At 50.8% G+C, this 13,697-nt stretch overlaps 2 protein-coding genes across 2 annotated transcripts in view; one reads left to right on the forward strand and one right to left on the reverse strand.

Moving 5' to 3' along the window:
• The window catches only part of Drc1 (dynein regulatory complex subunit 1), a 36,297-nt gene extending 27,694 nt beyond the window's left edge, over positions 1-8,603 (forward strand). Inside the window, exons 11-17 of the mRNA XM_021163874.2 lie at positions 489-601; positions 1,560-1,649; positions 2,000-2,086; positions 4,902-5,173; positions 5,758-5,901; positions 6,191-6,293; positions 8,402-8,603. Coding sequence (XP_021019533.1) covers positions 489-601; positions 1,560-1,649; positions 2,000-2,086; positions 4,902-5,173; positions 5,758-5,901; positions 6,191-6,293; positions 8,402-8,458 — 866 coding nt within the window. The 3' untranslated portion in view covers positions 8,459-8,603. The remainder of the gene's footprint in view (positions 1-488; positions 602-1,559; positions 1,650-1,999; positions 2,087-4,901; positions 5,174-5,757; positions 5,902-6,190; positions 6,294-8,401) is intronic.
• Positions 8,604-9,024: 421 nt separating this feature from the next.
• Positions 9,025-13,697, reverse strand: part of Otof (otoferlin) — a 94,210-nt gene continuing 89,537 nt past the window's right edge. Inside the window, exons 43-46 of the mRNA XM_021161691.3 lie at positions 13,410-13,651; positions 12,781-12,959; positions 12,580-12,680; positions 9,025-9,929 (exon numbers count right to left, since the gene is read on the reverse strand). Of these exons, the coding sequence (XP_021017350.1) occupies positions 9,749-9,929; positions 12,580-12,680; positions 12,781-12,959; positions 13,410-13,651 (703 nt within the window). The 3' untranslated portion in view covers positions 9,025-9,748. The remainder of the gene's footprint in view (positions 9,930-12,579; positions 12,681-12,780; positions 12,960-13,409; positions 13,652-13,697) is intronic.

Consider the following 13,697-nt stretch of genomic DNA (forward strand, 5'->3'; position numbering starts at 1 on the left):
TCAGTGCTCTTAACCGCAGAGCCATCTCACCAGCACCCCCTTTTAATTTTAAAAGAAGTTGTGGTTCAGTTGCTGTTAGTATGCCTCTCAGAGGCAGCCATTTTGTCCTTTTATTTGGCTGCTTCTAAACCCTGTGGGTTTCACAATCTTGTAACCTGCCTGCAAAACCGTCTCCAAAATGCAAATAAATACATTCAAACTCCCGTCTCACTTCACGGCTCATAGTAGGATTCTAAGCATGAGGCCTCCAGGTAGATGAAGTCGGGAACCCATCATCCTGTCTGGATGCCTCCACTCTCTGGGCAGGCTCTGATCCATCCCAAGTCTGGTCCCCACATGGCAGGCTTTGTTCTGCACTCAGAAATAGGTGGCCACTGAGAGGCAGCAGGAGGCCCATTTGCTCAGGAAAAACCACCAACTGCTTCTCAAAGTCCACAAGGACAGGACGTCATCCTCTTAACTCCCTTCTTTCCTTGACCCCCTTGTAGAAGATGAGGCCACAGAGGCAACCATGTCGGAAGATGAGGATTACATGGACCTGCCCAATCAAATTTCAGCAAAAACCACTACAAAGATCCTGATGCTCCTGTGTGATGAGTCGGTAAAGCCTCTGAGGCCCTGTGGCCTGGAGCCAGGCCTGCCCAGAGCGGGGCTGGGGAGTGAGCTTGCACGGCAGTGCTTGCAGAGGCCTGGCCAGCAATGGCTGCTTTCCCAGTGGGCCACTGAGGTGTGTTCTGGAAGAATTTCCAGCTCCTTCTGAGAGCAGTGCTGGTAGACAGTCGTGCCATGCCTGCCACTAATTCATCTGCTGGGCTTGCCACTCATGTGGATGCACCAGCTGTGGCCTTTCTCCAGCTGCATGAGGTCTAGGATGCTTCCACTGTCTCAGCAACTAGAATCGGGCTTAGAGCAAGGTCATGTTGGAGCTGGCCCAGCTGGGGCTGGGTTACTGCAACATCTTGTGGGTGTTCCTGAGACGGCAGCATTCTGAGGTGGTAGGAGGAGCTAAAACACTGGCTCAGCCCCAGTGGTCCTGGACAGTCAAGGCAGTTTTCTTTGTTGCTTCTGAAGTCACTCCTGCTGAAGGTCCTCTTTGTCATATGCAGCCAGACAACATGACCAACTCTCTTTGGAACCCTTCCCGAGTTCCTCAGCTCATTGTGGCACTTGGCTTCTCCTCACCCCACCCCCATCTGTGTCGCACACGTGTGACTCACGTTTCCATCGTCTTCTCTCCCCTCTTCAGTGCTCGCTCCTGGGCTCTGTAACTATTGGGGGGTGGGGGACTATGGCGCAGCAGGCACCGAGGCTCAGTCTGGTTTAAAGTAATGTGAAGATTCAGTTGTTTTCCCAGTGGCCTGTGGGTGAGGTAGAGGGTAGTCTAAATCCAAAATGGGATCTAACTCGGTCATTGGTCTTGCTTCCTGACCCTGGCTCACTGTTAGAGACTGTACTCTGGCATTGTTCCTGGAGAGTCACATTATGGATGGTTGCAAACCCCATGCCGTGTTCCTGAAACCTGGCTCTGACTGGGGGCACCATCTTTCTTTCCTCCTCAGGGTTTCCTCATAGAGAGCAAACTACTGAGTCTGCTCCACCCCCTGGAGAAGAGTGAATGCTATCTGCTGAGGTTGGACGCAATCTTCTCCGTGAGTCCCACTGGGCGGAAAGGATATGGGGTCAGGGGACAGGTCCTGTTTTCTCAACATTACCTCAAGACTGCACCAGTCTCCCAGGGGCTCAATAGCACTGCCTGCCTTCCACTTCAGATTGGCTTTGGTGTCATGCTCTGTGTGGAGTCCTCCCGACTCTGGGCTTTGGTTGAGTTCTGATGGTTCCAGTTCACTTCAGCGTCCTGGACTCTATTCGGCATCCGGCATCCAGGGGTGCTGAGGGGAGCACCCAAATCTCTGGTTCAGAGGAGCTGAGAGTCTATGATGGCCCGAGTTCATGGCCTGCTTGACAAGGCGTCTGAGAGGCCATCTTGTTTTCTTCTCAGGCCCTGGCAATCGAAGACGAGGATGACTTATACAAGCTGGTAAACTTCTTCCTTCGATACCGAGCCCACCGTCTATCCTCTGCCCAGGTGAGATGGGCAGCTGGGGAGAGCATTTCCTTTCATTCCATTTCTGTACAAGTTTTGCTTTCCTGTGGGGCTCTGCCCTCTTTTCCCTCTGCCTCTGTCTATGACACAGGCCTGAGTTCTGATGTGGCTGGCATCTCCCTCCACCATAGCTTCTTCTCTTGTAGCTGTTTGGGCAGTATGCTGGAGTGCAGCACGGACCCTGGACCTGGGGGCAGTTGATGGTGTCTATGCCAGGAGTGGCTAATACCATCGGCTTATAGTTATTATTTTTTTCTATTTGCAAAGGGAAGAATGGCTGGAGAGGGATGGGATGTTGTTCTCTATTGAGGTTCAAGGGTTCAGTTTTCCTGGGCTTTCCTCAAAACCAGGCTTTAACCACCATGAGACATGAGTGCACTGCATTCTGTGCATTCTCCTTCATCACACTTTCCTATGAAGCAGGACTCATTTGTAACACCATGAATATTATGTTGTAAATGATTTCAGAATGAGATGCAAAGGGAAACTTTGTGGGGAGTCACATCCAAGGTTTTAAGTTTTTAATTTAAAAGTCAAAACTAAAAATGGTTTTAATATTGTTAGCACCAGGGTGAGTTTCCTGACAGCCTTCATAACTGGGGAAGGGGGAGTAGACGGAGAGAGAGGGAGAGAGGGAAAAAGAGAACAAGAGCTGGGGTGTGACTTATTTGGAAGGTACATACTTAGCATGTAGGAGGTCCTGGGTTTGATTCACAGCACTACATAAACTGTGTGGTAATGTAGGCCTAGGATCACAGCACATGGGAGGAAGTGGCAGGAAGATCTTAAAGCAGACATATCTGAGGGAGAGTATTTTCAATTAATATCAATTTAGGGATTAGTTTCCTTAATATATAAAGAGCCCACATAAGCCAATAAGAAAACAAGACCATAGTGCAAAGGAAAGAGTGGGGCAGTCTTCAAACTCACAGTCTTCCTCCCTCACCATCCTAAGTCAGGGGATTACAAGTGTGCACCACCATACTTGGACCAGGACAGGCAACCTTCTCCCCTCTCTCCTCCGAGACAGGGTTTCTCTGTGCAGCTCTGGCTGTCTTGAAACTCTGTCTGTAGTCCAGGATGGCCTCCAACCCAGGCATCTGCCTGCCACTGCTTCCCAAGTGTGGGGTTAAAGGCATGCTAGTAAAGCAACGTTTAACATGTGGTCAGCCTTCCCTGTCGAGAGGGGAGTACAAGTGAGGCCTGCATAGCAGCCTCTGCCTGTGAGGTTGGCAGTAGAGTTCAGTGTCTGCTAACATAACTGATGCACTGTGCACAGGCACACTCATAACCTGGTGGGAGTCTGATGGCTGTCCCTTCAGTGAGGACAGTTTGACAGCATCAGTCACTTTACAATTCTCCTAGGATTTTGTTCTATAGATAGAACACTGTTGACTTCCATCCTTTCTCTTCCTCCCTACTCTCTCTCTCTCTCTCCCTCCTTTCCTTTCCTTTCCTTTCCTTTCCTTTCCTTTCCTTTCCTTTCCTTTCCTTTCCTTTCCTTTCCTTTCCTTTCCTTTCCTTTCCTTTCCTTTCCTTTCCCTTCCTCCCTCCCTCCCTCCCTCCCTTCCTTCCTTCCTCCTTCTCTCTCCCTCTTTCTCTCTCTTTCTTCCTTTCTGCCAGTCTCTTTGTTTTTCTGTTTTTTTTTGTCTGTCTGTCTGTCTCCTTCCCTCCCTTCCTTCCCTCCTGTTTCTTTCTTCCTGTTTCTTTCTTCCTGTCTCTTCCTTCCTTCCTTCCTTCCTTCCTTCCTTCCTTCCTTTCTTTCTTTCTTTCTTTCTTTCTTTCTTTCTTTCTTTCTTTCTTTCTTTCTTTCTTTCTTTCTTTCTTTCTTTCTTTGATTTTTGAGACGGGGTCTTAGGTAGCTCAGGCTAGTCTCAAACTCTATGTAGTCAAGGATGACCTTGCACTTCTAAATCTCCTACTCCTGCCTTCCCAAGTGGTGGGATTAAGGTACACTCCTGAATGCTCTGCTTAATGCAGTTGAAACTATATGTTTATTATAGTTTTTTAATTGCAGCATTATTTCAAATAGAAGACTGGAAACTGCAGATTTCCATGCTTAAGGAATGTATTTAATAATTCATGGTGTTCTCTCATAATGGGACAGGAGGAAGACAATTTAAATTTGAAAAATTTTACCAGGATCAATTCTATATTATGTATGAGCCAAAGGGGTATTTACAGCATTGGAGCATGTGACTAGCAGTACAGAGAACACCTGTGAACTGGATTAGAGATGGAACACAGGTCTCATTCCAGAGCCTGCCCCCTCCTTACTCACCTGCCTTCTGTCTTTATGTAAATGCATCTGTCTTTGTCAGGGTTTCTATTACTGTGATGAAATGCCAGGACCAAAAAAGCAAATTGGAGAGAAGAGTTTACTCAGCTTACACTTCCACATTGTAATCCATCACTGAAGGAAGTCAGGGCAGGAACTCAAAGAGGGCAGGAACCTGCAGGCAGGAGCTGATGCAGAGGCTGTGGAGGGTGCTGCTTACTAGCTTGCTCCTCATGGCTTGCTCAGCCTGCTTTCTTATAGAACCCAGGACCACTGGCCCAGGGAGGGCCCTGCCTCCCCTGTTGATCACTAATTGAGAAAATGTCCTGTAGCTGGCTCTCATGGAAGCATTTCCTCACCTTAGACTCTCTGATAACTCTAGTTTGTGTTAAGTTGACACACAGCCAGCCAGTACGGTGTCTATCTACAGGTTTTTAAGACACTTTGCTGATTCCTTCTCTTGTTTCTCTGTGTGTTTGGGCATATCCAGACCACAGTCAACCCTGTACCTCTCTCTAGGTCAGTTCCTCCATTCATAGCAATGTGGAGCGTACAAGCCTGATGTCAGCGCTAGAGCGTTTGAGTCTGATGTCCCAGACAGACAAGGGAAGCCTGGTGTCCAAATCAGATCAGGAGCCCACAGAGCAGGAGGACGAGCAGGAAGGTGACAACGCAAGCCTCACGAGCAGGGAGTTGGAAGAGCAGGAGGACCTGTCATCACCCAGGTTCATCCACCCCAATGATGTTCTCAAGATTCTGGAGGCCTTTGTCACGGGGCTGAAGAATCCTAAGTATGCAGGGGTACAGGGGTGATGGAGGGCTTGCTGGGAACACAGTGCTGGGACATGGTGCTGGGACACAGTCAGAGGAGAAATGGCTGTACACATACACACACATACATACACACATGCATACACACATGCATACATACATATACACATGCATACACACATACATATATATACACATACATATACATACATACACATGTACACATGCATACACACATACATACACATATATACACATGCACACATGCTTACACAAATGCATGCACATACATATGCACAAATGCATAAACACATACACATATACACACGCATACATACACACATGCATGCACACATACACACATGCACACACATACATGCATATACACACATACATACATATATACACATACATATACATGCATACACACATATATACACACACACATACACTTGTATTCATACACACATACACACATAGACATATACATTCATGTACATACATACATACATACACACATAGACACACATACACACACACACACACAAATGTGACTGGCATTGCCTGGGTGGCAGGTAGAAACATGCACTACTTTAACTTCCAGGGACGCTCAGCCAGTACTGAAATCGAAGAAAGAGACTCGAGATAACTCGAAGGACACGGAGTACTGGGAATCCCTGGCTGCCGTTATCCCTTTCTCCAAGCAGAACCTCTGGGATGCGCTGTACAAGGCCTTGGAGAAATACTAGTCAGCATCAGGGCTCAGAAGGACAGGGAGCTGGGTGATCTTTAGGGGCAATCCTGTCCAGGGGCATAGTCGTGTCTCCTGTGCTCACACAGTCTGAGGGGGTGGGTGGTGGCGGGTGCTGCTCCCAATCTCATTGTCTGTCCCTGTTAGCCTGTGAGGAAGGGAAGTGTCCCAGGTCTTCCCCTGCTCACAGCCAGAGTAGAAACACCAAGGGCCTGGCTTCTAATCAGTAGAGGATGGAAGATGAAGCTGGCCTCTACTTAACCTGCTTCCTGCATCCCACCCCTAGTCTCGTGCTGACCCAGAGGGCCAAGCTGCTCATGGAGAATGAGTCTCTGGAGCAGCAGAATGCAGAGATGCAGTCCCTGCTGCAGCAGTATCTCCAGGCCAAGGTAGGTGCTGGGGCCCCGGGCCCGACTCAGATCAGAAACCACACCTCAGGAGGCGGCACTGCTGGCAAGGCTGTGGGTACTGCAGGCTGTCCTGACAAGGCCAGAGGAGCTGTGACTGTCCCAATGGGGTCACAGCCTTGGGTCACTCTGCTCTGAATGCTCTCTTGTTTTTTAACTTTAATTCTTTCAGCTAGTGTGTCAGGTAGACTAGGCTAGCCTCAAACTCTATACGTAGCCAAGGATGGCCCTGCACTTCTGCTATTCTGCCTTGGGATTACAGGCAGAGCCATCACGGCAGCCTGTGTGTGTGCTACTGGGGAACACACCTAGGGCTTTGGTACAGGTCGAGCTCTACAAACTGAGCAACGTCTGTGTCTCCCTCTTCCCTCTCGTGAGAGCCTTGGGTGTTGTAGTGCAAGCTGGCCTCGAACTCATGGAAATTCTTTTTAGTCTCTCAAGTACTGGAGTGATAAGCATGAACTAAAATGCCCAGCTGTAGAATCATTCTTAATTACTTTTTTTAAGCACTCACGAGTATGTGTGTGTTCTCTCATGCCATAGCACGTAAGAAGACAGCTTTTGGGAAAGAATCTTTTTCTTCCACCATGTGGGTGGGTACCAGAGACAGGACCAGGAAGTCAGACTTTTTGATGAGCACATTTCTGCAGAGCAACTTCACTGGCTCACAACCACCCTTGTTTGTTGGTTTGTTTGTTTCTCTCTCTCTCTCTTCCTTTCTTTTTTCTTTTTCTCTTTTATCCTTTTTTTGTTTTTTTTTTCGAGACAGGGTTTCTCTGTATAGCCCTGGCTGTCCTGGAACTCAACCAGGCTGGCCTCAAACTCAGAAGTCTGCCTGCCTCTGCCTCCCAAGTGCTGGGATTAAAAGCGTGTGCCACCATGCCTGGCCTCGTCTTCCTTTCTTTTTTCCTTTTCTTTTCTCTCTCTCTGTCTCTCTGTCTCTCTGTCTCTCTCTCTCTGTCTCTCTCTGTCTCTCTGTCTCTGTCTCTCTGTCTCTCTCTCTCTGTCTCTCTGTCTCTCTGTCTCTCTGTCTCTCTCTTTCTCCAGCATCTCTTTCCATAGCCTTGGCTATCCTGGAACTCACTATATAGCCCAGACTAGCCTCAGATTCATAGAGATTTGTCTATGGATCCTGAAGGCTGGGATCAAACGCGTTCTTCACCACACACCTAGCCAGAATTAATCTTTTTTTTTCTTTCCGAGACAGGGTTTCTCTGTATAGCCCTGGCTGTCCTGGAACTCACTTGTAGACCAGGCTGGCCTCGAACTCAGAAATCCGCCTGCCTCTGCCTCCCAAGTGCTGGGATTAAAGGTGTGCGCCACCACGCCTGGCAGAATTATTCTTTTTTAAAAACAATACCCCTTCCCCCACCCTTGTATCCTCTAACAACTTACTGGGCAGAAACTCTACTCCCTGGTTCACAGAGAGAAGCAAGCTTGTTGAGGCTTCTGCAGCTCTGAGCTTCCCAGGATCTGACTCAGGGTCCCCGTGAGTGGGGAGCCAATTCTGTGCTGTCAGAGGTGTCCAGTGATAACTATAACTTGTTCCCACGGACTTGCCAGAGGAGGAAGGAAAAGTCCCTGTAACCTGGCTGCACACACTCTGTGGCTGTGGTGGGATGCTTCAGGGTGGGACTGGGGCCAAAATGGTTGACAGTCTCCAGTCCCTTGTCCAGCCACAGAGGACATATGGCTGATCTCAGGGCCCAGGCCACACCTGGAAGGTGGATGGGGTGAGTCTTGGTATCATGATGGGCTCTTGGCCTGTGACAGGACTCAGACGTTTGGGGACACATGGCCCCTGTGCCTATGGATTCGTCTGTGCACAAGAGGATGGAGATGAGGGCTAGAGGCAAAGGCTAGACTGAGGAAGCAACAGGCGGGAGCTTGTGGGGGATGAGTGGGGAGCATGAAGGAGAATGCTCCTGGGAGCACTAGCTGGAGCCAGACAGAAAGCCCTGGCATCCTTCAGGGACCCTGACACCTCTCTACTTTGGAGAAGTCCCTTTGCAGGGACTGGGACTCTGGGAGAGTCAGCATGTGAGCTCTCACCGAGGGCAAGAACATGAGCTTCACCCTTTAATTTCCAGGTAAACACAGAACTGCAGATCCCACCAACTCAGGGCTTCCGGATGCCCTCAAAATGAAGAAGGATCTTCAAAGCCTGGTGTCATGGAGTCTACACCTGTCTCTTGAGAGCCAGACCCACCCTGGGTTTTTCTGAGCTGGATCTTTCTGCCAAAATAAGGCATCACTGTTCCCTGAAGTTCTAATAAAGTCTTTGAAAGCTTAGGCTGAATGCCGTGAAAGAGGCCAAGGCTACATGGACAGGGGTCCCCTGCCCTAAGTGGTATCATGGAACTTTGTCTCCCTGGGCTCAGACCTAGGTAAGACCAGCACCAGGGTCCCTTCCTGTCCTTGGGAGGGTGCCAGTCACTATGGGTGGAGGCTGGGGCTTTGGAATCGTATAACTTCACATCGTCCCCAGACTGAAGGAAGTTCTCATGCTTTGGGGCCCCTGGGTCCACCATGGTGTGCCCTCTGGACACAGCCGAGGCTGGCAGTCCTGTGCCTGAGGCCCACCTTAAATGCCGCTTTACAAGATGTCACCCACAAGAGTTTTACCATTCCTTCCCACACCCCAAACCTACTCTTCCCTGCTCCACTTCTGTCTTAGAGTTTGATTTATTTTATTGAGAGAGAGAGAAAAAAATCACACTCAAGAAAGGAACAGCAGCCAGCAGGCTCGCAGAGGCAGAAGGGCACCGCTTTAAGTGTACACTCGGGTGTGGCTGCCGGCAGGAAGGACAGGGCAGTCAGTCTTCAGGACGGCTGGTACACCTGATTCACACTTGGAGCTTGTGTACTAGCTGACACACATTGGCCAAGGCAGAGGCACCCCTGGAAGTGATGGGAAGTCCAAAGCTAAGCTGCCAAGTGACTGTGACTGTGAGAAAGAAGCAGAGCCAAGAGGAGAGCATGCGCAGAAGCAGCTGGCCGCTGCCGCTGGTCAGGATGCTCTGCAGAGAGGTGTGTCGCCTCGCCTCTGCTGGCATTCCTGGTGCTTTCCACGTGTTCCTACTCATCAGATCCTTGGGCACTACTCTGAGTTCCTTGGTTAATTTCACTGGTGCCTTAACACAAGATTTGGAAAGCACAGGGAGGGTTGGGCCACTACCACTCTTGGGGCTGGGCAGAGGAACCTGGTACTTTAGACAAGAGGGTATCTGGTGCCCCAAACCCTAGGCAGGCCTGGGACAAGATCAGGCAAGCAACAGTTTGGGTGTGGGGATGAAGCCCAGCAAGCAGGTGTCTTGCTCAAGGCTGGCAGGCATGGGAGGGCTCCTCAGGGAGTTGGGGGAGAGTCCAGGTGAGGGAAGGCAAAATATGCAGCAGCCCCTGGAGGGATGCTGGAGCAGGCTGGGGTGGGGCACACTTCAGGCCCCTAGGAGCTTCTTGACCATGTAGCCTGGGAGGCTGTAAAGGAAGAGGGCCAGCATGAGCAGCCCCAGCAGCGCCAGCACGATCTTGATGATCAGCCACTTGTACCGGGTGCAGATGAGGTACTTGATAGATTTGAGTGGGTTCAGGAACCAGACGAATGCCGTGTCAGGCCGGCTAGGGTGGGGAGAAGACGGGAGGGGCTGGTCAGATAACCAGCACCAGCCACCCACACACCCACACACGGCTCCCACCTTTCTGTCTTTCCATAGTGATATGCTAGAGCCAGGGTGGAGCCCCTATCTAGTATCAGATTGCCAGCTTCTAGATCCTGTCTTCTCGGGGAGACCTCACTGCACCAGCTCTGCCCTGAGCCTAGGTGGCAGATTTGTCAGGGACTCAGCCCCGATTGCTTGCAGTGATGAATTGAGGCAGACCCTGGTATTACAGGCCACACACGTCCTTCCTGAGATTGCCTATATAGTACATCATGCAGGCTTCTGTCTCCCCATATTCTCAGGAAATCAGAATTGCTCAACTTTCCTCCTTCCCTCCCTCCCTCCCTTCCTCCCTCCCTCCCTCCCTTCCTTCCTCCCTTCCTTTCTTCCCTTCTTCCTTCCTTCACCCCTTATTCCTTCCCTCTCTTTCTCCCTTCCTTCCTTCCTTCCTTTTTGGGGACATGGTCTCAATTAGCCTAGGCTGGTCTTTTATTCACCATGTAGCCAAGGATGACTTTTGACTTCTTATCTGCCTGCTTCTACCAGCTGAGGGCTGGGGTTCTAGGCATGCCTCACTACCCCTGGCATATGTAGCCCTGGCCATTGAACCCAAGGCTTCACTAATGATGGGACGACATTCTACTCACTGAGCCCCATCCCTGGCCATCAAACCCTCCCTTTATGATAAACCCACAGATAATGTCCTCAGCAAACGTTTGCGCAGCTTGAGCGCCGTGCCTCACTCTCCACAACTTGCCCGCCATCAAGGGGCTAACCTGCTCTGCCTTCTGCAGAGTTCCTTGGTAAGATCCCCTTGTCAGCTTCTACTGTCTGCAGTTTGTGTCACAAGATCAGCAGGCCCCATAAAATGTCACAATATCAAATTAAAGTGTTGGATATACCCTGGTGCGTGTGCATGCCAGAGCCCACACCTGTGCACGCACAGGAGGTCAGAGAGAGGCTGTAGAACTCTACTTAAGCTAGGGTCTCTCACTGATCTGGAGCTAATCTGGGCCCAGGAAGCCCCAGAAATCCTCCAATGTTTACCTCCAACAGTGCTGGGGTCACAGGCTCAGGTACAACCATGCCCTAGCCTTTTTGTGAGTGCTAGGGACTTGAACTGGGGTCCTCATGCTTGTGTTGCAAGCACTTTTGACTGAGCTATCTCCCTAACCTCTGGATATACTTTCCTAACAGCTGTCCCATCATCTTTCAGAGGATGCGGGCCCTAACCCCATTGTAAGAGGGGCATCGGGGGAGGGTGTGGGTCCAAGTTGCCTGGGTTTCTATCCCCAGATGTTGTGGGCAGGTCAGACTCCCTTGAGTCTTAGTGTCTTCGTTTGTAAGATGCTTTAACAGGAATTCTGACTTTCTGGAAGCAGTGAACTGAGAACATGCTGGTGAATCTCAAAGCCTGCAGGGACATGGTCCTCGGCTGATGTCAGCTTGACTGTTTTCCCTGGTGGAACAATTTGTCCTGGGAGTAGGAGCCAGCTGTACCCATGGAGGCCTCTTACACAAGGAGGAACTGTTTCAGAACAACTTGCTAACCCTAGACAAACCCTGCCCCCTGTGCCACCCCGCCCACGTCTCAGCTGCCTCTTGCTTGTGGAACTGGAGTAGAGTCCGAGAAAAATGCTGCTGCAGCTGGTGGACACTAGACTGGCACTTTGGCACCTAGGCTGGAGACCCAGGGCCACCTAGCCAGGTGGCCTTGGACAAGCTATGTCACTTCTCTGGCCCAATAATATAAAAATTATAAAAGAGTCATTTCTGGTTCTGATGAGAGTATGACTACATTTAAAGTGTGAAAGTTTCCAATGCATGTTTATGTGGATGCACATATGTGCTTGTATGCTTCTGTGCATGCTTCTGTGCCTGTGTGCGCTTCTGCATGTGTGCGCACTGTGTGTACACATATGAACTTGTATGTGTGTCTGTTGAGTGTGTCCCATGTGCTGGCCCGCCCTTGTCCAGAGGCAGAAGGAAGAAGTACCAGGCCTAGGCGACTGCAGGGCTCAGGCCCCGAGGATCTTCTTGGCCAGGTAGCCAGGCAGAGAGTAGAGAAACAGGGCGAAGAGCAGCAGCAGGAGGAAGAGCAGCAGGAGTTTGAGGAGTAGCCAGCGGTAGGTATGCCACAGGAAGTAGCGGGCAGACTTGAGAGGGTTCAAGAACCAGATGAAGCTTGTGTCGGGCCGACTGGAGCATTGGGAAGAGCAGACAAGCACAGGAAAACGACAGGAGGGTGGGAAGGGGCTTGGTGAGAGACCTCCACCAAGTAGGAGTTTCTGGCACCAAGTCCGGCCATCTTTGCAGTGCTTGCATTGCCTTTGTCAAAAGCTAGGAAGAACCCATAACACTGTCGGACTTGGGGGCTGGGCTTCCTGGGAAAGGAACAGCTTTCTTTGCAGATGGGCTTCCTTTGGTTCAGAGGGAAGAGGTAGCTTCGGGGTTGAAGGGTTGAAGCCCGTGATGGGGCTGTGGGTCAGGAGGGAACAAAGTAGTTGTCTGTGAAGTAAGGGCAAGAAGACCAGAAGGGTCTGGGCCCTCTTCTCTTTTCGGCTCCCATGGTGTGGTGTGATTGGGGGTCTAGGCAGGCGGGTACTCACTTGGGTTTTTCTAGGGGATCAGGTTCATTGCGAGCCAGGCCCACAGGATTCTTCTCTGCCTCCTCTGCCGTGAGTAGGTGTAGCTCCGCCTCCACTTTGCCCTGAAGGAAAGAACAGAAGAGTTCCAGTGTCTGACCCACAGGGCTAGGTATCCCAGCCTGGCCCCTGTGGGTTGGATCCCAAGCAGGAAGTGGTACCCACTGTGAGCTCAAACTCATCATTCTCATTGCGGGCCAGGAGGGGCCACCAGCCTTTGACACGTTTCTGTTTAAAGATGGAAACCAGGGGTACATCCACCTCCCCGGTGGCCATCTCCATGGTGCACTGCTTGGCTGTCTTAGCGCCCCTCGGGAACCGGTTCAGGTCCAGCTCGATAGCCCCTGTGACAACATCGCATCGGAGTCAGTCTCGGGTGGGCATGGCAGGGGTGGGGACTGCCCCCCTTCCTTCTTTTCCACTCCCACTTTTGTTTTGCTCAGGCCCTTGCTTAGCTAGACATCTTCATCCTGGCTATAGTGCATTCACTGATGTCTTACCAAACCCAGGCTTGCAGATGCAGATAGAGTTTGGTGCAATCTGAGACCCAGGGAAATCTGCCTCCTTAGAGATTCTTGCTGGCTTCCCATCAGTATTTACATCAACTACCTGGTGTACCCATTACACCTTGTTGTTCCCGTTATGACCCCAACAAGCAACTGGGAAGATTCTTGGAGAGGCAAGATTCCCACTTGCTATCTCTGGCTCTGAGGACTAGGTGACCCCTCCCATGGACTCAGCCCACCCTCCCCTGCCCCTCAGCTCTTGGCCCTAGGCCTGTCTCTGCTCTGCACCCAGGAAGTCGTCAGCCGAGAAGTGGTCAGCGTCCCAGATCTGCAGGGTGAGCCGCGCAGGGATCTTGTACTCTGTCTCATCCCAGGAGAACATAGACTCCTTCTTGGACATAACGATCTTCTCTTCGGCCGCTAGGTAGTCGAAGGGGAAGAGGTATCTCCAGTTGAAGTTGCCCTCCCCCGTGAGGGAGTGATAGTGGACGTCTGTGTCCTGTTTGTCCTCCTGCTGGCCCTTCAGCCACCTGCTGGGAGGAGTCACCTGCTCCAGCTCTGTGGCCACACCGCGAG

This window comes from Mus caroli, unplaced genomic scaffold, assembly GCF_978045245.1.
Source record: "Mus caroli unplaced genomic scaffold, Mus_caroli_1 scaffold_4, whole genome shotgun sequence".
In the NCBI taxonomy this organism is placed as follows: domain Eukaryota; kingdom Metazoa; phylum Chordata; class Mammalia; order Rodentia; family Muridae; genus Mus; species Mus caroli.